Source organism: Zasmidium cellare (genome assembly GCF_010093935.1).
Source record: "Zasmidium cellare ATCC 36951 unplaced genomic scaffold M409scaffold_23, whole genome shotgun sequence".
In the NCBI taxonomy this organism is placed as follows: Eukaryota; Fungi; Ascomycota; class Dothideomycetes; order Mycosphaerellales; family Mycosphaerellaceae; genus Zasmidium; species Zasmidium cellare.
In genome coordinates, this window is record NW_022986967.1 from 204,890 (window position 1) to 228,584 (window position 23,695).

Consider the following 23,695-nt stretch of genomic DNA (forward strand, 5'->3'; position numbering starts at 1 on the left):
CCATCAGGAGGCTATACTTTTTTGGATCGTGGTCCCACAAGAGTGGTACGTATGAAACACCACCCAGCTGGACTTTGGAACTTCGTCACATGGATGCGCCCACTTCATGCCTTTTCGAATCTCTGGGTTATACGTTACACAGTGGTCCACCCTCGTCGTTCCGATCAAAGCGGTATGACACGGCAATAACGACCTGGCACCGTCCCGACTTCTCTCCATATTTCAGAGCGACTAAGCTCTATGTCTTAGTATCCATCCGGCTTTCCATCGTGGACTTGCATGAACCACCGCGAACGATACTCAAGCCAGATACGGCGATTAACTGAGCGTGAGCTTCTTCTCGCCCTGTCTGGGTTGAATTGGCTAGAGAGGGTCAGTGAAATTGGGAACGTACCGCGAATGCGGAGAAAAACTTACCAACTGCTTTTGAACCGTCTCCAGCGGCGTGGTAGCTGTGACAAGGGGAAGGTCGTTTGCAGTGAAGTGAGTCCTGTACGGCTTTCCAGGGAACAGGAAACTCTGAGGAAATCCAACATCGAACGGCTCCGAGTCGTCGATATCGTCAATCTCCTCTTGGGTCAATTCGACTCCCAAAGCTTCGATGTTTCCCTTGAGGTGCTCGACCTTTCTGCCACCCACGATGGGGAAGACATAAGGAGCCTTGTGCATTACGTATGCAAGAGCGATGCTGGTGACCGCAGTCTTCTTCTTCTTGGCAAGTTCATCGAGCTTACCAGCTAAGCGGGCATATTTCTCGCCCTGAGGAGCCGCTTTTCGACCATCTCGATTCGGATCATCGAATTCCTCCTTGCTCTTGAGCTGTCCACGACCAATAGCTCCCCAAGGAGCAATACCCATGCCCTCCGCTTCACACTATCCACGCAGGGAGAATCAGCAATACTTCGCGGATCTCAGGGCGCCATAGACTGTCACTCACCATCGGAATGATGTCTCTTTCGAAGTCTCTGAAGGCGAGGCTCCAGTGCCCTTGATATACAGAGAACTGAGTGAGACCATGGAAACGAGCGTAGTCGTTGCACTTGACAACGAGCCAGGCGGGCGTGTCGCTGATCCCGAGGTAGATCACCTTGCCAGCCATGACAAGCTGATGAAGGCTGTTCATGAGCTCAGGGATAGAAGTCGTAAAATCCCACCAATGGAGGTACAATAGGTCGATATAATCGGTCTGTAACTTCTTCAAGCTGGCCTCGACCGATACCCTCAAGCTTTTGGCGTGGTTGCTTCGAATCGGTCAGCAGAGTCAAAAATGTCTCTGACAGTCCTACCCACCCTTGGAAATTGGACTTGATCTTCTCATTGGCGCCCATGGTCCGGTAACCAGTCGTGAACTTGGTGGCAATGACCATCTGATCGCGGTTATTGTTCTTCTTCATCCACTCTCCGATCCAAGTCTCGCTCTCTTCGGCTTGGTAGTTGTTCGCTAACCCAAAATGTCAGCTTTGCATTGACGACACAGATTTGATGTCCGCCGGCAAGATGCTTTTCTCAGACCAATCTTGGCGGGATATATCGAGCCGGGAACGAACGAGTTGAGCAGTGAGCAGCGAGGGAAGGACAGCACGAACCAGTATCAATGAAGTTGCCCCCGTTCTCATAGAAGAAGTCCAGCATAGCGAAACTAGTCTCCTTGTTGCATTCACCGAGGGCGTTCTTCCAAGCATCTCCGAAGTTCATTGCTCCCAGGCATAGTGGTGAGACTCGGACGCCAGCCGTGGCCGATAGGATACGGTGGAAGCCGAGAAGACTTTTTGGTTTTGGAGCGGGTGGGAAGAGTGAAGACATTTTCAATGTTCGTGCTAGACTTGACTGACTGGCGATGGAAAGTATACGTCTGATGTTGTTGTGAAGAAGGATACTTGCTAACGAAAGGTGGAGTGATGTCCCATCTATCTCGGTCTTTACCGATACGTCCGTCCGAGGGATGCTGTCTTCGACTCTTGCTCAACCAATGGATCTTGTAACATCCATATTATCGAACGCCAAAGACAGTGTGGACGACTCTGCTGCGGCCGCTTCACCCTCTTCACACCAACGAGCAATACCTCAAACGACGGGATTCGTCGCTCTACACTGGCATACAACGAGCATTTAAAGTTTGATAGATGACGTGCCGGGCGGATTGAGCTCGCATCTTCTCCCTCTCACCACCACCACTACTCGATGTCCGTTTAGTTACGGTGCCATCAACTTCATCAATGTGATGACCATTACAGACATCGACAAGATCTTGATGGGGCTCGGTCCTGGCGGCATTGTCGGCATAGCACCCCTTAACATCGTTGACATGGGCTGCAGTGCGGCCGCCTCTGCCGAAGTCGAGAAGCAGCTTTACTTTCTTCGACGCACTTCCAAGTGTCATTTTCGACGGCAGTCAAGAGTATGTTTCCTAGTGACAGGACTCGCTGATGGCATGCAATTTTGTTCCGCAATACTTGGCCCCCGTCATTGCCGAGTGGGCAATCCGATGCACAGGGCAGGGGATACCTGCCATGCCACGCGCTTTCTACTGATACAACAGACAGAACCCGAGGAGCAGTCCGTCGCCGCTCATGAGGTCTTGGTACGTACAAAGTCTCGAAATCGTGGTAGAGAACACCTCATCTTCAGAGTCACAATGACCTCAGGACGATGCTATGGCACGAGGACGATTGACCGATGACTTTTATACTGCCTTTGGGTACTGCACATCTCATCGGAATCTCCTCTCCAACGCTCTCGCCGACCCGAACCTGTTCCACGGCAGATCGACGCGTTTCACTGGCTCGGGATAATTGTGCAGCACAATGTACATCTTCCCCACGCGCGCCAGCCTTGTGCCTTGTGACTTTCTTTCTCTCCGATCTCCACCTCCTGTTCGACCTACCATGGCACTGCACGTATTCTCTGTGTACTTCTCGTGGACACAACACGCGACCAAAAGCACCCATCTCATCACCGGAGATCTTCTCTTCACACCTGCAGGCTGACGGCATCGCGGAATCGATTCAGCCAATTCCTGCTGCCCTGAAAACGACCCTCGAAAATTCGCTTCAAGATGACGGAGAACTTTCAGCCAGAAATAAAGATTCCTGCCAATCAAGCGAAAGCGTCCCAGAATCTGCAACAACAACATCATCAAAAGGATTCCCCGAGCAGGAATAAAAAAGCCCACTACTGCCCACTCCCAGTGCCCGCAAAACATGAAATCTGACCTGACCTGACAGCCGCCAGCGCATCTACGCATCCTTTCGACAAGGATCCAGTCAGGTTCGCGCGCAGGAGACGCCCTGATTCAATTGGACCACAGACGCAAAACTCTCGTCTCCCATTTCCGCTCGTGCACCTCTCTTACAAGGCACACCGCACGACCTATTGCAGTGCAACGACCTGCTGACTGTCGATCTCGTGTTCCTCGCGAATGGGCGAATTTCTGGTCCACCATCGTCATGATCCGTCGCTTCGCAGGTTGCAACGTGACTGAGACCTCACGCGAGACCCCCTTTGGCATCGTATATTCACCAACGCCAACACCGCCAATTGTCGATCCCTAAGAACGACCCCCTTCGGATCTTCCATGCCGAACCAAGCCGAGTGCGATTCAAGGCTATGCTGGCCAGCTTCACCGACGTCAGATGCGCCGAGCGCTGATGGGGGCAGAAGCGGGTCTACGCTCTCCTGTGTACAGACTCCTGTCCGTGAATAAGACAGACAGGTTGGTCGTATATTAAAGGGCCCTTGTAACCGCCGTGAACGCCCGCCCTGTAGTTCGACGCTTACTTCCAAGTGGTGAGCCATTCGAAACACAATCCTCCTTCTTAGTGCAGTGAAGCTAGAGTGTTTCATATTCACCTGGCTGCCATTCTTGGCGCTCTTTGCAGTATTCACCTATTCTTCGGCTTTTTTTACCTATTGTTGGGGTCGACAATAGCCGCTGGGCTCTTTATATACCGTGGGTTTGGTGGTTTGATGTGGTTGACTTTGTGTTCTGCTAACAAGAAATAGATCTGGATTGGACTCATCAGCTCTCTTACTAACGACTCAACGCTTGTTGGTTCGACGTCTGATAGTGCCCGTCATCCATTTGGCCAGTCCGAGTATCGATAGAGCAACACCTACAACGTCGAAAGAATCAGAACCGGCATCATGTTGTCGCTACTAGCAAAGACCGCCTCGGTCTTCGCCCTCTTGCTCAACACCATCAACGCAGCACCACTCGAAAAGAGGGCAACAGACCTCAAACCTGTCATCACCACCGACGTAAGTCCACCACCCTCTGAATACCCTCACAGATGAACTCACACCAACCCTCAGTTCCCCGACCCAACCATCATCAAAGTCGGCAACACTTGGTACGCCTTCGCCTCGCAATCCGCCTACGACTACAAAGACATCAAAGTCCAGCTCGCCACCTCCACCGACTTCAACACCTGGACCGTCACCGGCAAAGACGCCCTCGGCTCCATGGCGCCTTGGGTGAAAACCGATGGTCCGGCGGTGTGGGCTCCTAGCGTCAGCCAGCGCGCGGATGGGAGTTTCTTGATGTATTACTCCGCCGTGACCAACACCGCTGGCAACGGGGCTTATCACTGCGTTGGCACCGCGACGAGTGATTCGGTCGAGGGTCCTTATAACTCGAATTCTGACGAGCCGTTCGCGTGTCCCATCGATCAAGGCGGAGCCCTCGACGCATCCGCTTTCATCGACACCGACGGGACGAATTATGCTCTGTACAAGGTCGACGCAAACTCCAAAGGCCACGGAGGCGTGTGCGGGAATACTGTCGAGCCCATCGTCAAGACTCCGATCATGATCCAGAAAGTCCAGGCGGACGGCACGACCAAAATCGGCGACCCCGTCGAACTGATCCACAACACCGATCGAGACGGCCCACTTGTCGAAGCTCCGTACATGATTCGCAACAGTGACGGAGTTTACATGCTCTTTTTCTCGTCCAACTGCTACACATCCGCGGACTACGATGTTAGTTACGCGACGAGCTCGTCGCCGACGGGACCCTTCGCGAAGACCACGACTCCATTGTTCGTCACAGGGGTCTTGGGAACGATCGGGCCGGGCGGGGCGTCGGTTGCGAGTGATGGGACTTCGATGGTGTTGCATGGTTACGAGAATGACCAAAAGGTTGGAAATGTGAGGTCGATGTTTGTCGTGAGCATTGCCCCGCAGGGTCAGAAGGTGCTGCTGCAACAATAGGGCCTTTCGAGCGAGGGCATTTGATGCATTGATGAGATATGATTAACGATGTGACGAGGAATGCGCTACGAGATACGCCCAGATAGCGACCAGCTGTTGTATAGGCCTGTATCCAATTCATGAACTCAAGAGGTCTTTGAGATCAGGACATCGTACACATTGCTGTCGCTGTTTCATTTCGAAGTTGCTCTGATCCCTCCCTCCCAGATCTCGAAGTCTGTCTTCGATTCGCCACACCATGCGCTGAAGACGATCTTGCATGATCGGTTCCATCCGATCAGATTTCTTTCATCTCCAGCATTGTAAGCTTTGTCTTCGTGGATGGGCTCCTTCAGCAGTGCTATTCGAGTGGAGAGCTGATTCGTCCATGTCAGGCCTAGACTCGGTGTTTTGAGATTCGTGACTGTCGGGTCGTCTCCCCAGCCAGTAGAGAAACGTTGCTGATGATCAATCGCAAACGGGTCGTCGGTTGATAGCATCGTCGGTGTTGGCTGGGAGGGCATCTGTTGGGGAAGGGAAGGCATTGGCGAAGCTGGTCGGATAGCCTGAGTTGACTGACTGACTGCATGAAAGGTGTTGGGTTCTATAGTAGTGAAGCGATCTGCCACTTGGTTCGCAACGACAACAGCGATGTTGTGGGTTTGAGCCAGGTTGCGGAGGAGCGCTCCGATCTGAGCAAGATGGTTGCTGCGTTTGGCGAGAGCTTCTACGCTCTTGGATTTGCCACCTTTGTCGAACTCGGCTCGATAGTTGGCCGCGATGCTGTCAATCACCAGCAAACCGACGTTGTGTCTTTGAATGGCGACGGGGACCTGGTATCGTAGAATATGCTCCTGGGCTTCAACATCGTGAATGTGTGTGCTCTGGACACGGCTCAAAGACGGCCTCTGGTCCGGTGGTAGAGGAGATAGTCGAGGATGATTCTTCAATATCTGAGTGAGTCGTGTTGTTTGAAGAGGGGCTTCCGTGGAGATGTATAGTGCCGAACGCTGAGCGCCCCCTTCCGAGTCTTTGAGTTGGGATGAGAGAAGGAGAGTCAAGAGAAATTGAGTCTTTCCAGCAGCACTGCGTAGTGCAAGTCAGAGACGAAGACGAAACGAAACATGTCCGAAGAACTCACCTCTCGCCCACGATCTCAGTCAGGTGACCGCGCGCTACGCCGCCGGCGAGGGCAAAGTCTAAAGCGTCGTCCAGGGTGCTTATCGTGGTCCATCTGTCCGCGACGTCTCGTCTGCCACCATCAAGGTCTTGACCGCGTCCTGGCTGCTGGGCGAGCTCCGCATGGAGGTTTTCAAGAACTGCTTGCGCGAGTTTCTTCACCTCGCCAGGCGGGACTTGGGCTTGCTTGGCGACATCGAGCGCGTCCAGCGACAGCAGATCCGCGGTGGAAATCAGGGCGCGCTCCAGCGATGGGATAATGTGGGAGAAATCGGCGACGTCGAAGTCAGGGAGGACGGTCAGAAGGTTGGTCATCTGGCCGCAGCACCATCACCGCGGCAGCACGTGAAAGACGAGGATGATGATGCGGTGTTTGGTGGTGTGTGGTGAGTGTCTGGTGTCGGTGTCGGAGTTCTCAAGCCGAGCCGCTCTTCCGCCCAGAGCGACCAAGCTTCCCTTCGAGCGAACGTCGTCTTTCACAGCACACTGCCGAACGTCATGGCCTGGATCAGTACTTTGTCCTCGAGTAGCCGCTACTGCGCTCTTCCATCATCATATGACCGAGCCTGGCCGCCAATATCTTAGCCATGTCTTCTCTTCTCCCAGCCTCGAGATGATAACCAACACCGGAATTGCAACAACAACTCGATCACATCGCCAGCACCTCCCAGCTCTACCTATCCCTGCTGCGAAGCTACGCCTTTCGCCTCACCTGCTGCAGCTCCAGCTCGACTAGCGCCCTGCTCTCTGGCACCTCAATCTGCCACTTCCCTCTGTCCGCCGCCGTGTTTCGTCTCGTCCTGCCCATGCAGGCGGAGCACCGTGGGCCTACGATTGCCAAATAGCCGTGGAAGAGCGAATCCGCGCAGTAATCCTCTCCCGAGGTGGAGTACCCAGCGTCCCAGGCCGGCCAGAGAGCCGCTGTCTGCTGAGCAGGTCAGTAATTTGTTGGTTCCCTACTGTTCTCCCAAGGCCCGGCACTCAATCACCGCACGTTCGGCGCAACGGGCGATCCCCACGTGCTGTTCGTTGCCATCAGACCTGACCGGCCATCACATGTGGCTCGGTCTTCTACGACGTCAGGTGCGAGCCCAGATTGTTCAGCAACTGCCCTTCCCAGCGGGGGCTTGGTTTGCAATATCTATCTCGAGCCTTTGCTCCTTTACTCCATTCCTGGTCTTCGTTCAGACCACGCCGCTGGGCCTCGCACAACCATGCCCTTTGCGTCCTAACTCCCTATCAATGCCGGGCTACTACCATCAGGATTGTCACTACTTCTTTCGTACCTCTTTGCGTGGCTTGTCCATTGCCACGCTTGTGTCTCCGTTGCATAGCTAGATCAAGTGCTTACGCTTATCATGTCTCCAGTTCGACAGTTTCCATCCATAGTCGAGAAGCTTGAAAACTCCAACAGGCGTGACTCTGCCACCATGGCCGACCGATCAGAAGCCAGTGCGAAGGAGACGACCCAAAGCTTTGCAAAGGAGAAGCGTGATCCGTTGGGGAATGATTTCCTAACCAAGTCGGGACCTGGGATCACTTTTGCCGCTCAAGACAAACTACCCAAGCTACCGATCCCGGATCTCGAGGCAACATGCAAGAGGTATCTGGCTTCACTGTATCCTCTGCAGAACGCAAGGGAACATGCCGAGACAGAGCGTGCGGTGCACGAGTTCTTGCGTACCGATGGACCGGATCTTCAAGAAAAGCTCAAGACGTACTCTGAGGGGAAGAGCAGCTACATTGAGCAGTTTTGTAAGTCAAGTCAAGCATCTCTAGAATGATAACTTCTGACTTCATTCAGGGTACGATTCGTATCTGAACTACGACAATCCTGTCGTATTGAATCTGAATCCCTTCTTTCTTCTCGAAGATGACCCAACTCCGGCAAGAAACAACCAGGTGACACGAGCCGCGTCTTTGGTTGTTTCTGCTTTATCTTTCGTTCGCGCCGTCCGCAAGGAAGAACTGCCCCCGGATCAAGTTCGAGGTCAACCGCTGGACATGTACCAATACTCACGGCTGTTCGGTACTGCCAGAATACCCACAGAGAATGGATGCCAGATCGGCCAGGACCCATCATCAAAACACATTGTCGTCCTGTGTCGAGGACAATTCTATTGGTTCGACGTGCTGGACGATAACAACGACCTGATCATGACCGAGAAGGACGTCAGCTTGAACTTGCAGGTCATCACTGAAGATGCCGACCAGACCCCAATCTACGACGCAGCAAAGGGCGCACTTGGCGTTCTGAGCACTGAAAATCGCAAAACATGGTCAAGCTTGAGAGAACTCATCAGCAAAGACAACGGCTCAAACAACAGCGACTGCCTGAACATTGTGGATTCTGCACTTTTCATCCTTTGTCTCGACTATACCGAACCTCAGAGTAGCTCAGACGTATGCATGAACATACTCTGTGGAACTTCCCAGATTGAACGTGGCGTTCAGGTCGGAACATGCACGAATAGATGGTACGACAAACTACAGATTGTCGTTTGCAAGAACGGCAGTGCTGGAATCAATTTTGAGCATACTGGTGTGGACGGTCATACAGTTCTTCGCTTTGCATCAGACGTATACACAGATACGATCCTTCGTTTCGCCCGCACTATCAACGGACAAGCACCTTCCCTGTGGGCATCACAGTCGCCGGATCCATCGAAGAGGGACCCTTCAAGCTTCGGCGATGTCAGTACAACTCCTCACAAGCTGGAGTGGGACATGGTGCCAGAGTTGGCAACGGCAGTACGATTTGCAGAGACTCGATTGGCAGATCTCATCCAACAAAACGAGTTCTACACTCTCGAGTTCGGGCAATATGGCAAGAACTTCATGACATCGTGTGGTTTCTCTCCCGATGCATTTGTGCAGATGGCTTTCCAGGCAGCTTACTATGGCATGTATGGCCGCATCGAGAGCGTGTACGAACCAGCAATGACGAAGTTCTTTTACCACGGACGGACGGAAGCGGTACGACCTGTCACTAACGAGAGTGTAGAGTTCATCCGCACCTTCTGGGCGGACACCTCGCCAGCAAAGAAGATCGAAGCTTTGAAAAAGGCCTGCGAGAAGCACGCTGCTTTGACCAAAGAATGCGCCAAAGCCCAAGGCCACGATCGCCACCTCTATGCCTTAATGTCCCTCTGGCAGCGACAAATCGACGGCGACGCAGACTTCACGAGCAACGACGGCGACGCCCCCAGCACCAACGGCTGGAACAGCCCGACAAGCGATCGAGGAGACCAACAATCCAGCGTCGGCCCCTCCCCCAACCGCACCAGCATCGCCAGCGACGAAGGCAGCACCCAATCCACCAGCCAATCGCCCCCACGAACGCAACAACCCATCCTCCCGGCCCTCTTCGCAGATCCGGGCTACGACCGCATCAACAACACCATCCTCAGCACCTCCAACTGCGGCAACCCCTCCCTCCGGCACTTCGGCTTCGGACCCACCTCCGGCGACGGCTTCGGCATCGGCTACATCATCAAAGACGGCAGCGTGTCCATCTGCGCGAGCAGCAAGCACCGGCAGACGAAACGCTACATCGACGCGTTGGAGAGCTATTTCCTGGAGGTGCGCAAGTTGCTCCGCCAGACGCATCGTCGCGGCACGAGTACGGATAAGCAGGCTTCGCGGGCGCGGGAGGCGGAGGAGAAGAGGCCCAAGGGCCAGAGGGTCAAGTCGAGGGGGAGGGTGGTCGGTGAGCCGGGCGGTGCGGGGGCGGTGACGGGGAAGGAGCCCGAGGGGGATAGTGGGGTTGCGAGTGATGATGAGTTGGGGGGATGTAAGTTCAGAATCTTCTTTCTCTTTTGATGGTGGTTTTGTTGGTTTTGGTCTGCTGACTTTGGTGAATCTAGATGGTTTCTTCGATGCGGGTATGTTGCTGCAGGCTCTGAGGGCGAAGGAGGAAGGAGCGGAACGGCCGAGCGAGAAGGTTGCGGCGAGGAGGGAGGTTGGGAAGAAGTTAAGGTTGATGGAGTATTAAGTAAGTGGTTGGAATCGCTCTTCGGGGTTTGCTCTTGGTTGCATGGCATTGCAAGAATTCGAGTGCAGCATTGCATGCATGCATTCTTTGAGAGGTTGGATGTGGCCATGATAGACTGTGCACGAAACCGGAAGGAAAGGAAAGGAAAGGAAAGGAAAGGAACGAAGACGATATCAGAGTAGCATCATCTGAACTTCAGATTCTCATTCCACCAGGCTCCCATCTCATCCATCCGAAAAAGAACAAGGCCTCTGGATCTGGTTCCGTCTTTCATGCCCGCCCCAAAAACGCCTCGCTAATACTCACAAGGCCAGACCACCCGTTCTATGTTTACAGCAATATCAAATCCCCGTCCAGCTCATCGTCGTCATGTCTAATTTCTTTCGCTGGGCTTGTAATAGTTGTTGTTGTTTGCAGTCAGTCATGAAATGTGACGGATTCGTTCGTTCCCATCTCGCGGTGATGCCGCTGTCATTATAGATCCCTCCCTTCTTATAAAACACCCTTCGAATCGATAATCGTGTCATGCGGATTGGATTTCTCATGCCCGCTCAGAGCATGTCGTCCTCCGCTCGTCTCAGCTTGAAGTCAGGTACCTCGTAGAACCACTCTGTCGCCTTGTCCCATTGGTATGCCTTGAAGTCCACTCCGTAAGGCTTCGGCTCGAGGCAGTAGAGCATGCCGATCGGTACATCCAGATCGGCGACTTCTTCTCTCCTCAGACCGCGGAAGTAGGCGAGCAGAACACGGGCCACGCTGCGGTGACCCACGAGCAAGACGTGGTCTTCCATACGCTCCAGCTCGACGATGACTGGACGCAGACGGTTGATGATATCGAGGTAGCCTTCGCCGCCGGGTCCTGGGTATCGGTAGTGGAGCTTGTCGGCCTTGCGGCTCTTGTACTCTTCTGGGTATTGCGTTGAGATGCAGGAGTATGTCAATCCTTCCATCACACCTGCGTTCAGCTCGTCCAGCATGCGCATCTGCTTGGTGTCGTACTCCTCGTCATTGAAGTACTGAGCTGTCTGGATGCTGCGCTTGAGCATAGACGTCCAGACACAGAACGCTTTCGGCTCAAAGCCCAAATCTGTAGCGTCGGTGGCGACTGATCCGTTTTCTGAGCCAGGCGATTGGGGGTGGAAGTAGGGATTTGGAGGGGTGACATCTCCTGGCTGCGGTGGGAAGTGAGTATTCCGCAGGTTCTCGATCTGCTTCATGTCCCATTCTTGTCGTTTTTGCTCCATGAACCTCGCCAATGACTGAGCGTATTGGTGGCCTTCTGGCGCAAGGTCGCTGTCGCCGCCAATCTTGCCCGAGACGTTGTCCATGCTCAATCCATGTCGGGTGATCCAGATTTGTCGTGGTGCGAGGTTGAAGTTGAGAAGGTAGTAGTTGGCTTGCGCCATCAAGAACCCCTTGATCTGGTGGCTGATGACTTTGCGGCCAACGTCGATCATCTGGATATACGGCATGTTGTTCTTTTCCTCGTATTCACCAAGCGGTACGTACGATTTCTCGTACTCGTGCACTCGCTTCTTGAAGTCCTCCAATGCAATCACCGGATCCATCTCCTTGTAGTCAGGTCCGTTCAGCTTCAATCGCATGTTGGCTTCCAGGAGATCGGGGTCCACACAGCTCGATTCGAGGAAGAGTACGTTCAGTTGTGGTCCAGCTCGCTCTCTAATCCGATTCATGATCATCTTCCGTCGCTCCATGGTACTGTTGGTAGCGTCCAGAATGCCAACACTGCCGTTCTCGTATAGGATATAATCCAACAAGTCATCCAATGTCTCCCGAGCCACCTGCTCTCGAATCTGTGCAGCCCTCTTGTTTTGCGGATCGAAGAAAGATGCATTCTGTTCCATTGCTTGGTCGTCTTCCTTGGCCTGCTCCTCTGGTGCATCCCTTGACAAAACGATTGTCGCCATACTCTGCTTCCTCTGCGAAAGTGGCGGGATGTCGTCTGTCTCTCTATCATGGTTCGTATTCCCATTGATCTCTGGTGCTTGTGTCTCTGTCGCGCTGCGCGGAGGAGTTCCTGGCGCGTCGATCTTTGTATCATCGTTCAGCATCAGCTGTGCCACAGAATGCTGCCTTTCTGCTGCGCTCTTGCTTTCAGTAATGTCCTGCTTGACGTCGTGGTTGTGCAGTGGGTCGGCCTTCGCAATGTCGAGAACACTTGGTCTGTGGTGCGTGTGAAGTTCTTCCCGCTGTTGTTGGCTCTTCGTCTTCTCCAAGCTATTTGGACCACCAGCCACAACACGCCGCCTCTCGCCCACGTTGAAGATTCTTGTATCATGCTGCAGCCAGTTGAGGTACCGCGCCAGCTTCTTGGTGATGTAGCTCTTGCCTCGAGCGGGCAGTCCAACCATGACAATGACCAGCTTCGATCCCACATCTCTCGAGGCGATTCGACCATCGGGGGATACCTTGCTCTTTGTCAAGCCAGGGATGTCGAGGGTGGTCGGCCGTACTCGAGGCGTGCTCGTTCCCGAGTTCTGTCGAATAGGCATGGGGAGTTTCTGGCTGGGTGTGTCTGAGCCTGCACTGCTGGGCGGCGCTGAGGTGTTGCCCATGAGGCGCGGACTGCTCGGCGCCGTGGTCGCGGGCGTGTCGTTGTTGGCCATGGTGGCGGTCATGGTCTTGGGGACTTCTGGGAGGGTGCCGTTCATAGCCGCTGCCAAAGAGCCTCGAGTCTGCGGCAGTAGGTGTCTGGGGTCGGGTGCAGAAGAGCCATCGTATTGTGGGCGCAGCGTGACATTTGAATTTGGATCTCGCACGGCAGCGGCAGAAGGCGGGCTGAGGGTCTGGTCGAGAGTATTTCGTAGTTGATCCACTTGCTTATGGTCCGGCGCGACTTCGTTGCTCCACCGGCGGGATTCAGACTGGCTGGAGTTGGTCGTCATCGCCTGCTTCGCTAACAATGACTGCTGGCTCTGCCTGCGACGGAATGAACCTAGCGATGAGTTATCTTCTACCACGCAGGAGCAGGTGCCGTTGCTATGGATGTTCAGCGGCGGCGGGTCGGCGGCGACGGCATGGTATGTTGCGGTGGTGGTGGTTGTGTCTGGAGTGGTAGCGTGCGGCATCGGACAGGCAAAACGTGGGCCTGCGGGATGACAAAAGGCGCGAAATGGTCGAGGTATCGATTGGAACAGAGCACGGGCGACCTGCGTTGGACGGGCAAGGGTCTGGAGAAGAGAGTTGGCGCCTACGGGCGTCGCGGCTGCGAGGCGAAAGTAGTGAGTGGTTGAGTCGAAGAAATTCTCTGCGCGAACCAGACTCAGAAGGCACAGCGGAGAGCAGATGGAGTCGATGTCGTGTGCTCAGTTCCCGTTGGCGTGGACATGCTCGCGGAGGACGGGGGCGGGTGTGATTATTATGGGCAGTCGATGCTCAACGGGTCTGAGAAATGGCAGATTCAAGAAAATAATTTTGAGTTGCGGCAGCGCTCTGCCATGTGCCCGCTTGCCGATCTCGCGGGTGGCGTGGTCAGGAACAGAGAGATGTTGGAATGAGGCTCGGCGCTGGGCGACGCTCAAATGATGATGCCGGCCAGGAGACAAGAAGACGACAAGACAACAAGAGCTGAGCAGCAGGCCACGCGGCTCAGGACAACAACAGCGACGCCTTGCTTTCTTCTGCTCGAGCTGCTCTCGTCGGGGAGTAAATGCAATGCAAAAGCTAAAATGGTCAGGCAGGTACTCAAGCCAATCTACTGGCGCTCGAAGCCCACGCCTCCCACCCCAACGCACTCACACATGACGAGGCTGTCGGTGATACACGTCTCAGACCCATCCTCAGCTGTCCCTACCACTTTCGAATCGTCGCCCTTCCGCACACATCCCACGCCCACAGTTGCCTGCACCTTGTTGCTCTCCGTCGCTGGAATTAGATGCTCGCCGAGTCTTGGCTGTCCTGCACCCGCGGGGAGGAGGCCGGTACCCCATCTCACCAACGGCCGCGACATCGCACGTTGTCTTGCCCTTATCTGCTGATGAGCCCTTGGCTGGCCCACGCTCTCACATCCTCCGCTGCCACCCCGCCGGTATCATCCTTTTCAAGAAGCCTTGGCGCCAGGATTTCATTTCGGATGGGGAATCGTTGCGCTTGCTCACTCGGTACAGATGCTCAACGTCGCTCAGAACAGATTGCGCTTCTTGGAGCCAAGATGGGATTCACCGGCTCGTCTCACAGAAGGCTGCTTAAGAAGTGTTTATCGACGCTTACCTGGCCATAGTTGGGTCTTGACTTCAGACGCCAAGTCCACGATGGTCGATGGTTCAACCTCACCTCTGTCATCATCGTACGACATGAGACCGACTTCAAACACTGGCCCAAACTAATCACTGGGCCAAGAAGCCGAGAAACTCAACCCACGGTTTGTGGAATGCCGTGGCCTTGTATGTCCGTCATCAGGAACAACATGTTGGACGAGACATGGGGGATCTTCAAGCAGGCCCAGCTGCAACACTGGAAGACGTGGTTCACCATTCTATCCTCGTCGTTCCGCTCGAATTGGAAGGCATGGAAATGCTATCTCTCCACTTCTTGGAAAATGACCACGCTTCTGTTCACCTGCCAGTGATGGGATGTATCCTCAACTTAGAGCGAAACACCAAGGGTGATGGTCATACCTCAAGACAAATTTGTAATCTGTGCCATCACTGACACGGGGCGCTATCCCACTCCTACCGGCGTAACACCCCATGAACATTTCGCTGACCGATGACGACCACCTTGGCATACACGTCGATCAACAACACTAAGAACAACGCGTCGGACAAGCAACAAAGACTAGACAGCGCACCGAAGTACTAATGCAACAACACAGCCTCTGCCAAGTACGCAGCGTCGTGGAGGCAACGTCAACTAACAACACACTGGTCGCAAACCAACACCCACAAGAGCAAATATCGAGCGAATGGTGAACGTACAAACCATCGGGCACCGAATAAGTACAGCGAGTCGACGCCGACCGCAGCACAAGTGTCAAGACGAGCATAAACTCTCGCGATGAACGCGATCGAACGACAACTTCTTCAGCCTCGAATTAGACTGCTGCATGAAGGCTGTAGCACACTTTCCATCCCACGAGACCGGGGACTATAGCATCGCTTTGCGAAAGGCAGGAGATCCCAAATGTACAACACCTTGGCATTGTCGGCGAAGAATGGTAAGGACAGAAGAGGACTTTACAAATGTAAAGGTCTTGCGCTCTGAGCAAAAACATTTCTCGCAAGTCCAAGCCAATATTCCGGAAAGCCAGCTTCACAGGCCCATGTCAAAAACGAATTTTGCTTCTGCCTCACGCTGACATTCCTCTCGGCATATCAATAAGCATACCGACACTTTTCGAAGAGTAGGAAGCATCTCGGTGAACCGGAAAGAAGAGGAACATCACTGTCATTGAGACCAAACTGCCATTCAACTCCGTCATCAAATCATGGACCAAACCAACGACAAACCCTTCCCATTCCTCTCCCTACCGGGCGAACTCCGCGAGAAAATCTACACCCACCTCCTCGTCCGGCACCGCATCCTAATCAGCTACAACCAAACCCTCCCCTCACGACGAGACCACCAACAAGCCACCCCATCCAAAAAACCAAAACCAAAACCCACCCTAAAAGGCCTCGTAGCCATCACCTCGCTCGCCACCTCCCCCAAAACAACAAGCACCACCACCTTCGAACTCCCCACCCCCTACGCCACCCGCAACACTGCCGCCCTCCTCCTCACCTCTCGCCAACTCCACCACGAAGGCACGCACACCCTCTACACCCACAACGTCTTCGACTTCAAAACTATGCCCGCCGTGCAACCCTTCCTCTCCCTCATCGGCCCCCGGAACCGCTCCCTCTTGACGTCCATCCGCCTCTCGAGCTGGAACCGCCTCGGATGGAAACTCGCCCTGAACGCTCTCGCAGAGACGAATGTCAGGGAGGTCGAGATCGCGGTCTGGAAATTCGATACGTACGAAGCGCAGTGGGAGGGGTTTTTGAGGGAGTTGGGGGAGGGTTTGGGTGGGGAGGTGGGGAATGTGAGGTTTTGCGTGGGGGGTGGGGAGGTGTGGGAGAGGGGGAGGGGGAATGTGCTGGGGAGTGGGGATGTTGAGGCGGTGGGGTGCAGGGTTCGGCGGGGAGACTGGGGGGTTGTGAGAGGGTGTTGAGGAGATTATGAGAGGATATTGTGGTTGAGCTGTAGAGGCCCCCAAAGGCGTCTTCTCGTTCATGATGGCATCGACTAGTCTGGTTGATGCGTCCAGTAATGTGACACGTTCGCACGCTCGCTCGCTCCAAAACATCTCAGCAGAACTTTTCTCTTAATCATGTCCACGTCACCAGAGGCGAAAAACGCTCACACAAAAGCTCTCATCCATCCACACCAACATCCACGCCAAACTCCTGCGCTGCCCTCGCACCAGCAACAGCAAGACTATCCGCCGCAGTATTCCCCTCATCCTTGTCATGCCCCTTGACCCACTCGAACCTCACACCTCCTGGACCCCGATCCCAGTAAGCCCGCTTGTCCTCCGAGATGGCAATATCCTCGCCTTCCTCCATGCGAGGTCGATTCAGGATGATGCGCTCCTCCAGCATGTCGAGGATCTTTTGGATGAGGTCCTTGTTCTCCACGGCTTTCCGGGACGAGTTGATCCAGTTGTTTCTCTGCCAGTTGTGGAACCAGTCCGTGACGCAGTCGATCGAGTACTTGCTGTCGCTGACGATGACGATCTTGCGGTCCTTGGGCGAGACTTCTAGAGCTCGGACTATTGCTGTCAGCTCGGCGCGCTGGTTGGTCTGCTTGACGCCTTCGAGGGGTTCGCTGATGTTGCGTCTGTCGCTTGGTCCGAAGTAGACGCCAACACCACCCCAAGCACTGGCCTTCCCATTGCTGAGCGAGCTTCCATCTGTGTATATCCGGATCGGGGCGTCTCGTACTGGCCGCACAGCTTGGTAGGTGTATGCTTCGCGTTCGCCTCGTGTCTTGTAGCGAGCGCCATTGGTGGTGTGGTCTAGGGTGATCGATGTATCGAAGCCATCCTCAACATCTTCTGGCAGCGGGCCCTCACCAGGCTCATATTCTCCCTGCTCCATACCTGGCGGCGGGCTGCTCTCATCCTTAATGCCATTGCCCTTCTTCCCCTTGCTGGTCTTCGCCTTCTTCTGGGTGTGCTCCGACTCAATCGTTCCGACTGATGCATCGTAACCTGACAGTCGCCCCTCTGCCACATATTGCTCTGCCTCCGTTCTCGTCTTGAACCCTCTATGCTTCGGCCCCTTCCATCCCGTAATCTGATCCAGCACCTCCTGCCAACTCGTGTAGATACCTGGATTCCTTCCTGACTGCACTCCATAGTACCTCGTCGTCTTCGATTCTGTCCCAGTAGTTCCTTCATTGTTGACAAAGTTCTCGGCGTCCGTCAGAGAGGTAAATGACTTGAACATGGCCTTGGGAAAGCCTCGGACTTGGTCGAGACATTCTGCCCAGGTGTGATAGATGCCCGGCTCTTTGCCCACACGGACGGCGTAGAACTTGAGGGCTCCCTTCGATTCTCGCTTCCGCTTAGTGCCAGCAGTCGGGGTGGATGGGACTTGTGGAGCAGGTGGTTGGTGTGTTGACGTGGGGTTCACGGCTGTGAAGCCATTGACTCCGTCCATTGTGATTGGGAGCCGAAGTGTTGATCTGTCGGGCAATCGATTGTCAAAGAAGAACAAGATCGGTAGTCGTTTGGTGGTCCCGTTCGCACATGGGTGGGGAGCTTGAGTGGTGCGGACACGTGATGGTGAGCTCAATGCCTGCACAAGCCCGGTGAAGGGGCGGCGGAGGTGGTGATGCAGCTTGTTGTGTGACGCTCGCAAGAAAGGAGGGTGGGAGACGAGGGAAATTTATGTCAGAAGGCGGACGTGGGAGCGCGGGCTAGACGACAGTTTTGGAGGGGAGGAGAAGAAGAAGGCGCGGCCGGGTGTGCCTGCAACGTGTGGGCGGCATTGGGAGGGGGTAGTACCCATCCCAGCTCACGGCGGAAGGTGCCGTTGGCGGGAAAGCACGACTCGCCGCACCGCCTGCACGCGTGCCGAAGGGGCGTCTGCGGCGGGCTATGTTTGTCGACAGCATCGCGGCTGGCCGTACATGTAGGCTTGCTGGAGACACGCGATGAGGGCGGAACGGAAGTAAGGGCAGGAAGAAGGCCATCGCGACAGTGCTTGGCTTGGCGAGGACCACCTCACCTGGTCTGGCTCGCATCTCGTGATCGCTTCAGCTCCACCTCACTCCACTCTCATCCACCCACCCACCACCACTTCGTCCTTCTCCATTTGTGCGGTCTTCGCTAAAATCCCACCGCGCCCTGCACTTCAGATGTAGCTGCTGGCTGCCGCAGCATGTTCGAGGTAAGTAAGCCTCCTGAAATCTCCCACCACCCATGCCGCAACGACCACAAGCTTCCAGCGAATGGGAACATCCTAGTCGAGAAAGCAAGACGCACTTGTTGGACTACTGCAGCCCCAACAACAACACCTCCCTCCCCGACCAAACAATCACCGCAGTCCTTTCTCACTTACATATACCCAGACCCGCCATGCCTCCTCCCGCTATCGCCTCCGCCTGCACCGCGCCCGCTCCGTCATCCTAACTCCCCAAGAACTCGTCGAGATCCGCGCTGCACAACGCACCTTCGAGGGAGCCTACATCCGGACGAGCCTGTCGCAGTTCAGCTTCGCATTAGTCGTGCTGAAGATTTTCACCTCCGAGTTCTACAGCATCGGGGCGTTGTTTGCCGTCTATGGCGCTGGTGTGTTGGGAGTTAGTGCTTTCCGGCGTATGCAGGGGAACAGGCAGTTTTTCAGCGAGGTTGGTGAGGACGGGCTGAGTAGGAAGCGGTAGGTCCTTGAGTCTGTCTTGATTGATGGGGCAGTGTTGATCGATCGACAGATTTCGAACTAGTGGTAATGTCGTCGTTGTTCTTACCAGCCTGAGCATTGCGGCATATGTTACCTTGCTGGTCTTGACGCTGCGGTTACAATGATGAGGTGAAATATAGATTCTAATCGAGACTCGACTGATGATGCCCACCACAACTCCTCTCTTGCTTCACTCCTCACCCTTGCGAGCAAAGCATCTATCTACTTGTAGTGGAGCGCATCGTCTCATAGCCCGAGCTGCTTGTTGTTCAATCCTCAAATCCTGCATACAGTCCGCCCGTGTTCTCGGAGGTCGTATCCAACCTGCCAGCCAAGCTTTTGTAATGTTCCTTCCTCCAAGTGCAGTTCAAATGAAGTTGAGGTTGAGCGTTGGGGTGGTGATTCGATGCGTCTTGCGAAGTATCGAAAGGCCAATGACTGTCATGTTTATGGCATCAAGAACGAACAAGGGCCGGCAGTCTCATGCGGCACAGGGAGTGATCGAGCGCATGATCACTGCCCTCGCTCATTGTGACATGTACCCCTGAGCATCCGTCGCCTACAATCAAGATCCACCTCAGCAGTCTCATGTGTGTTATGAACAACGCGCTATGATCGATGTCGCAGCTGAAGGTTGTGGTGTCCAGTTCGGCCGTGAAGTATGCGGCGCAGGACAAAAGGTGTAGATGAGGTCCAGGGGCGAGTGCCGGCCAAACTTCCTCGAATGCGATATCTTTCGATCCTCCTTCTTCGCTCAACAGCTGTTGACTTCAATCGTGCGCCGTTGCGCAGTGGTTTGGCCATGCCCCCGGTGTAAGTGTCGCTGCAACTTCAAATTGCGCAAGGAGTGAGGTCATCATCACCTTCGAGAAAGGTCCAGGTCGCCATCGAGCTCGAAAGGTAGAGTATGTGATGAAGCAGACAAAGGTACGCAGTCGCCAAAAAGAGATGCACCCTTCAAACAGTCCGTGGAGAAAGGCAGGTGCGTGAAAGGAGTAGGAACGACCCCTCGCGTTGCAGTTGATGATGGTCGCGTGGTGGCAGAATCGAAAATCGAAATACCACCACGGTCAAAAAGACTGACAACGCCGGGAATCGAACTCTCGACCAAAACTGCAAAAGAGAACCCTACCCTGACCCCAGATTTTCCGGGAGAGGTGGGAGGGAGAGAAACTAATTGGGACCCAAAGATGATAAGACTTTATGCCTTTTACCAAGTCGAGGTTCGTTAAGACGCTGTCGGACAGGCCTTCGATGTTTACTCATTGACGATCTAAGTACCGCTGAGCCACCAAAGGTTGCTGCCAAAGGGCGCCCACCAACGTTTACTGCTTTTGTGACTGGACTAGGAATTTGCATCATATAATGCTAAAGGGCGGTTTGGTCCGGGGTTTTGCCGGTTGGGATTTGCGGGAGTCGTTTTGCCCGCACCACTGCTGGTGACGTTCGATGGCTCTTTACAGGCAGATGATGTAGTAGGCCTTGTTGAGGGACTCCAGGAGATGGGCATCGCGAGATTTCCAGGTATCAATGACTCTTTTGATCGCCGTCAAGTGCGAGGGAGGGACGGCTGACCGGGCGTTCAGGGATTCTGGTCACGGATTATGATGATGGCAGCCGGTCCTCAGCAGAGAACTCCTCTTCGTCTCCGGGGGTGAACAGAGGCTTGCACAGACCCCATTGTCTTCCATAATCTTTGATCGCGCTCTGTGCCTGATTGCTGGTGAGCCACACTGCAAAGCGTGCAGCAGCTCTATGTGCTTCTAGATCTCGGTCACCAGACACTTCGCTCACGAACGCATCGCTTTTCACGACTGCAGAACACGGGTTCAGTAGCTCTTGGCCACCTTCGACATGCACGTGCAGTGATGGGATGACGCCGTCTCGTTTTGCCGTGAGGAACGTGGCTCGATCGGTAAGCAAAAACGCTCGTTCGTTGTCGGCCCTCAGAAGTGCATCGTAAGGGGCCAGAGGGTACGTTTTCATCCAGTCTTTACCAGACACATCTACACCAGCGGCTTGCCAGAGTAGCTGTTCTTTCGCAAACGTGGCTGATCCGTCGCCTCTAGTATGGAACTCGATACGGTCCAGCCGTACTCCACCAGGAGCAGCACCACTCCCACCGCGGGCCGAGTGGGATTCCGCAATGATTCTCAGGGCACCACAAATATCGAATGCACCGACATCTACGTCCGGACCAACAAGAATGAAGTGATCGTTGAACGCCCTTCCCACTCTGCTCGCCCACCCCTCATCGATGGCCAAGTCCTCGTTGTGAGGCTCGTAAGTGAGAGCTATTTCAACCACACCAGCAAGCAACGCGATCTGGGAGTGGCGGCTGTGATTGGGAACCCATCCGATGCGGAATCCTCCACCGTTTTCGGCAATGTACATGTCAGCCAGCATACGCAGAACTCCGGTATAGCCAGCGCCACCGTTGCCAATGCGGAAGACGACGTCGTGTGCAGCATCGCCGTACATTTCTAGCTCTTTCGTATTGATCACATCGGATCCAGAGGGACCATTGCTCAGAGACAGCAGTTTGGAACGATAGTTACGCGAGATCCACGGATCGGATGTGTCTACTTGGCCGGAAAGGGGAGCACCAGGATGTTGTTGCTGAGCCATGAGGTAATGGACCAGGCGGACATCGATCAGCCTTCGAGTTTGTTTGTACGGTATCGAGGAATGTAATGTAATCCGCCTTCGAAGGTCCTAGAAGGCGGGGGGGTAAAGAGTATAACGTTGTTATATTTCAACGCTTCATGCGCAAATCATCTCTACGCTGTGAGCACCAGAAGACGAAGTGCAAGTATACATTCACCGTAAGCAAGGATTCAAATGCCGACGAATCCCATCCGCCTAATTGCTTTTAGCCGGCACTCAAAACTCCTCCAGCGCCGTGCTGTTCAGACCCCTTTCTTCTACAATATCGTACAACTCTACCTTTCTAAGAGACCTCCATAGCATCACCATTGCTGACGCCATTCGCCCCTGCGCCCAGAGATACGCCACCGTCCTCACCGATGAATCGCTTCTCGAACTCTGTGACGAATCGTACAGATCGTTGAGGGTCATAGAATAGCTGGAAAGACCGTTGGACATCTCCCACCTCGACCTCCTTGGCCCTCCGCTTCTGAGATAGCAGATGTGACGTGGTGATGAGGTTGCTGGCATACCTCAGCCCAGTCTCTTGACCAATCTTGGTAAGAAGCGCAAGAGCATCCGGCGAAACGTCAACCTCTTCCTCTTGTGCACGTATTGAGAGAATCTCACGGATCTCATCTGCTTGGTAAGGGTGTGTCGATATGATAGCAACCCGATCAAGGAAGTCGAGTGGCAGGCCGTGAGGGCTCTTGTAGTTTGTGCCTCTGATGGTGGTGGAACCTCGATTCGAAGCCATGATGACAATTGGAGCGAGTTCGTCTTCCAGCGCTCGGTTGATAAAGCTGAAGCACTCGATGTCCAGCATATGCACTTCGTCGATGAAGAGAACCCCAGGCACGATCTCTGCTTTTCCTTCCTCTTTCCACTCTGCCACCTTTGTGTTGATCTGCTCTCTCACCTCGGATCTGATCTCACCGGTGTCGCCAGAAAAGAGAGCCAAGAATCCTTGTGTTCGGCTGTTGATTACGTCGATCTCGTGCAGCGAGACTGTGTGGACAGTCTCACGGCGGACCTGAAGCTCGCCATCTGGGCATTGTATGAACTTGGCATCTGATCCGACAGCATCATAGTCTCGACTCCTGGTGTAGCTTCTGCCGAGTTTGGTGATCCTGCCGCTGGCCTTGTCGATGCTGATGATGTCTCCTGCCATGACCTTCTCCTTGGTCATGCTGTCAATCATGCGAGTGCCCATATCGTAAAGCGTCTCCATATCCGTCGTCTTCAGAGTAAGCTTTCCGCTCTTGTTGTTCCCCGTCACAGAGCGGTCGATCTGTATCTCCACCACCTCACCCTCGATGACCTCGCTCTCCTCTCGTATCCGCACGCCGATGGATTTTCGGAATGCTTGCTCCAGCGCCTCGGTCTTGCTCATTTCGAGACTGAATATCTCTGAAGAAGCCAGCATCGTGAAAGGCGTATCTTCGCCAAGTCCCTTGCTCATGCCGATCGCGATCGCTGTCTTGCCTGTGCTTGGTGGTCCTGAGATGAGAACCGCACGTCCTGCGATCTTGCCTTCCTTGACCATCTGAAGAATCACACTGGCGGCCTTTCGCGCCTGCTGTTGTCCCACGAGGCCATCGGCATTGGGTTTGGGGGTTAGGGTGTCTGGTGTTACTCCAAGTCCTCGAATGTGAGAGTGAGCAGCGATGAGGTTGAGGCCTTGGCTTTCTTTCGAATCGGACACAGTGGTAATAGCCTGGATTGAACATTAGCCAGTGTCGTGCGTGTGTGTGGAAATGCATACAGCTGCCATCTTGAC

At 54.3% G+C, this 23,695-nt stretch overlaps 8 protein-coding genes across 8 annotated transcripts; 4 read left to right on the forward strand and 4 right to left on the reverse strand.

Annotated features, from left to right (window-relative positions):
• Nucleotides 1-318: 318 nt before the first annotated feature.
• On the reverse strand, nt 319-1,803 carry M409DRAFT_67395 (uncharacterized protein; the record flags this gene model as incomplete). Its single annotated transcript, XM_033817385.1, has 5 exons — nt 319-363; nt 418-873; nt 938-1,241; nt 1,291-1,441; nt 1,587-1,803. 5 exons carry the CDS (start codon nt 1,801-1,803, stop codon nt 319-321), a joined length of 1,173 nt encoding a protein of 390 aa, XP_033665998.1.
• Nucleotides 1,804-4,143: 2,340 nt separating this feature from the next.
• Nucleotides 4,144-5,211, forward strand: M409DRAFT_56000 (glycoside hydrolase family 43 protein; the record flags this gene model as incomplete). The annotated part of the gene is made up of 2 exons (XM_033813157.1): nt 4,144-4,257; nt 4,312-5,211. The coding sequence occupies 2 exons, from the start codon at nt 4,144-4,146 to the stop codon at nt 5,209-5,211; spliced, it is 1,014 nt and encodes a 337-aa protein (XP_033665999.1).
• Nucleotides 5,212-7,799: 2,588 nt separating this feature from the next.
• On the forward strand, nt 7,800-10,363 carry M409DRAFT_24498 (uncharacterized protein; the record flags this gene model as incomplete). The annotated part of the gene is made up of 3 exons (XM_033807265.1): nt 7,800-8,124; nt 8,174-10,162; nt 10,236-10,363. 3 exons carry the CDS (start codon nt 7,800-7,802, stop codon nt 10,361-10,363), a joined length of 2,442 nt encoding a protein of 813 aa, XP_033666000.1.
• A 551-nt stretch (nt 10,364-10,914) lies between these two features.
• M409DRAFT_24499 (uncharacterized protein) lies at nt 10,915-13,269 on the reverse strand (the record flags this gene model as incomplete). The annotated part of the gene is made up of 1 exon (XM_033807266.1): nt 10,915-13,269. One exon carries the CDS (start codon nt 13,267-13,269, stop codon nt 10,915-10,917), a length of 2,355 nt encoding a protein of 784 aa, XP_033666001.1.
• A 2,540-nt stretch (nt 13,270-15,809) lies between these two features.
• M409DRAFT_24500 (uncharacterized protein) lies at nt 15,810-16,535 on the forward strand (the record flags this gene model as incomplete). Its single annotated transcript, XM_033807267.1, has 1 exon — nt 15,810-16,535. The coding sequence occupies one exon, from the start codon at nt 15,810-15,812 to the stop codon at nt 16,533-16,535; it is 726 nt and encodes a 241-aa protein (XP_033666002.1).
• A 2,215-nt stretch (nt 16,536-18,750) lies between these two features.
• M409DRAFT_56005 (uncharacterized protein) lies at nt 18,751-19,394 on the forward strand (the record flags this gene model as incomplete). Its single annotated transcript, XM_033813158.1, has 3 exons — nt 18,751-18,759; nt 18,941-19,248; nt 19,301-19,394. 3 exons carry the CDS (start codon nt 18,751-18,753, stop codon nt 19,392-19,394), a joined length of 411 nt encoding a protein of 136 aa, XP_033666003.1.
• Nucleotides 19,395-20,871: 1,477 nt separating this feature from the next.
• M409DRAFT_24503 (uncharacterized protein) lies at nt 20,872-21,897 on the reverse strand (the record flags this gene model as incomplete). Its single annotated transcript, XM_033807268.1, has 1 exon — nt 20,872-21,897. The coding sequence occupies one exon, from the start codon at nt 21,895-21,897 to the stop codon at nt 20,872-20,874; it is 1,026 nt and encodes a 341-aa protein (XP_033666004.1).
• A 322-nt stretch (nt 21,898-22,219) lies between these two features.
• Nucleotides 22,220-23,689, reverse strand: M409DRAFT_24504 (uncharacterized protein; the record flags this gene model as incomplete). Its single annotated transcript, XM_033807269.1, has 2 exons — nt 22,220-23,632; nt 23,681-23,689. 2 exons carry the CDS (start codon nt 23,687-23,689, stop codon nt 22,220-22,222), a joined length of 1,422 nt encoding a protein of 473 aa, XP_033666005.1.
• Between the last annotated feature and the right edge of the window lie 6 nt (nt 23,690-23,695).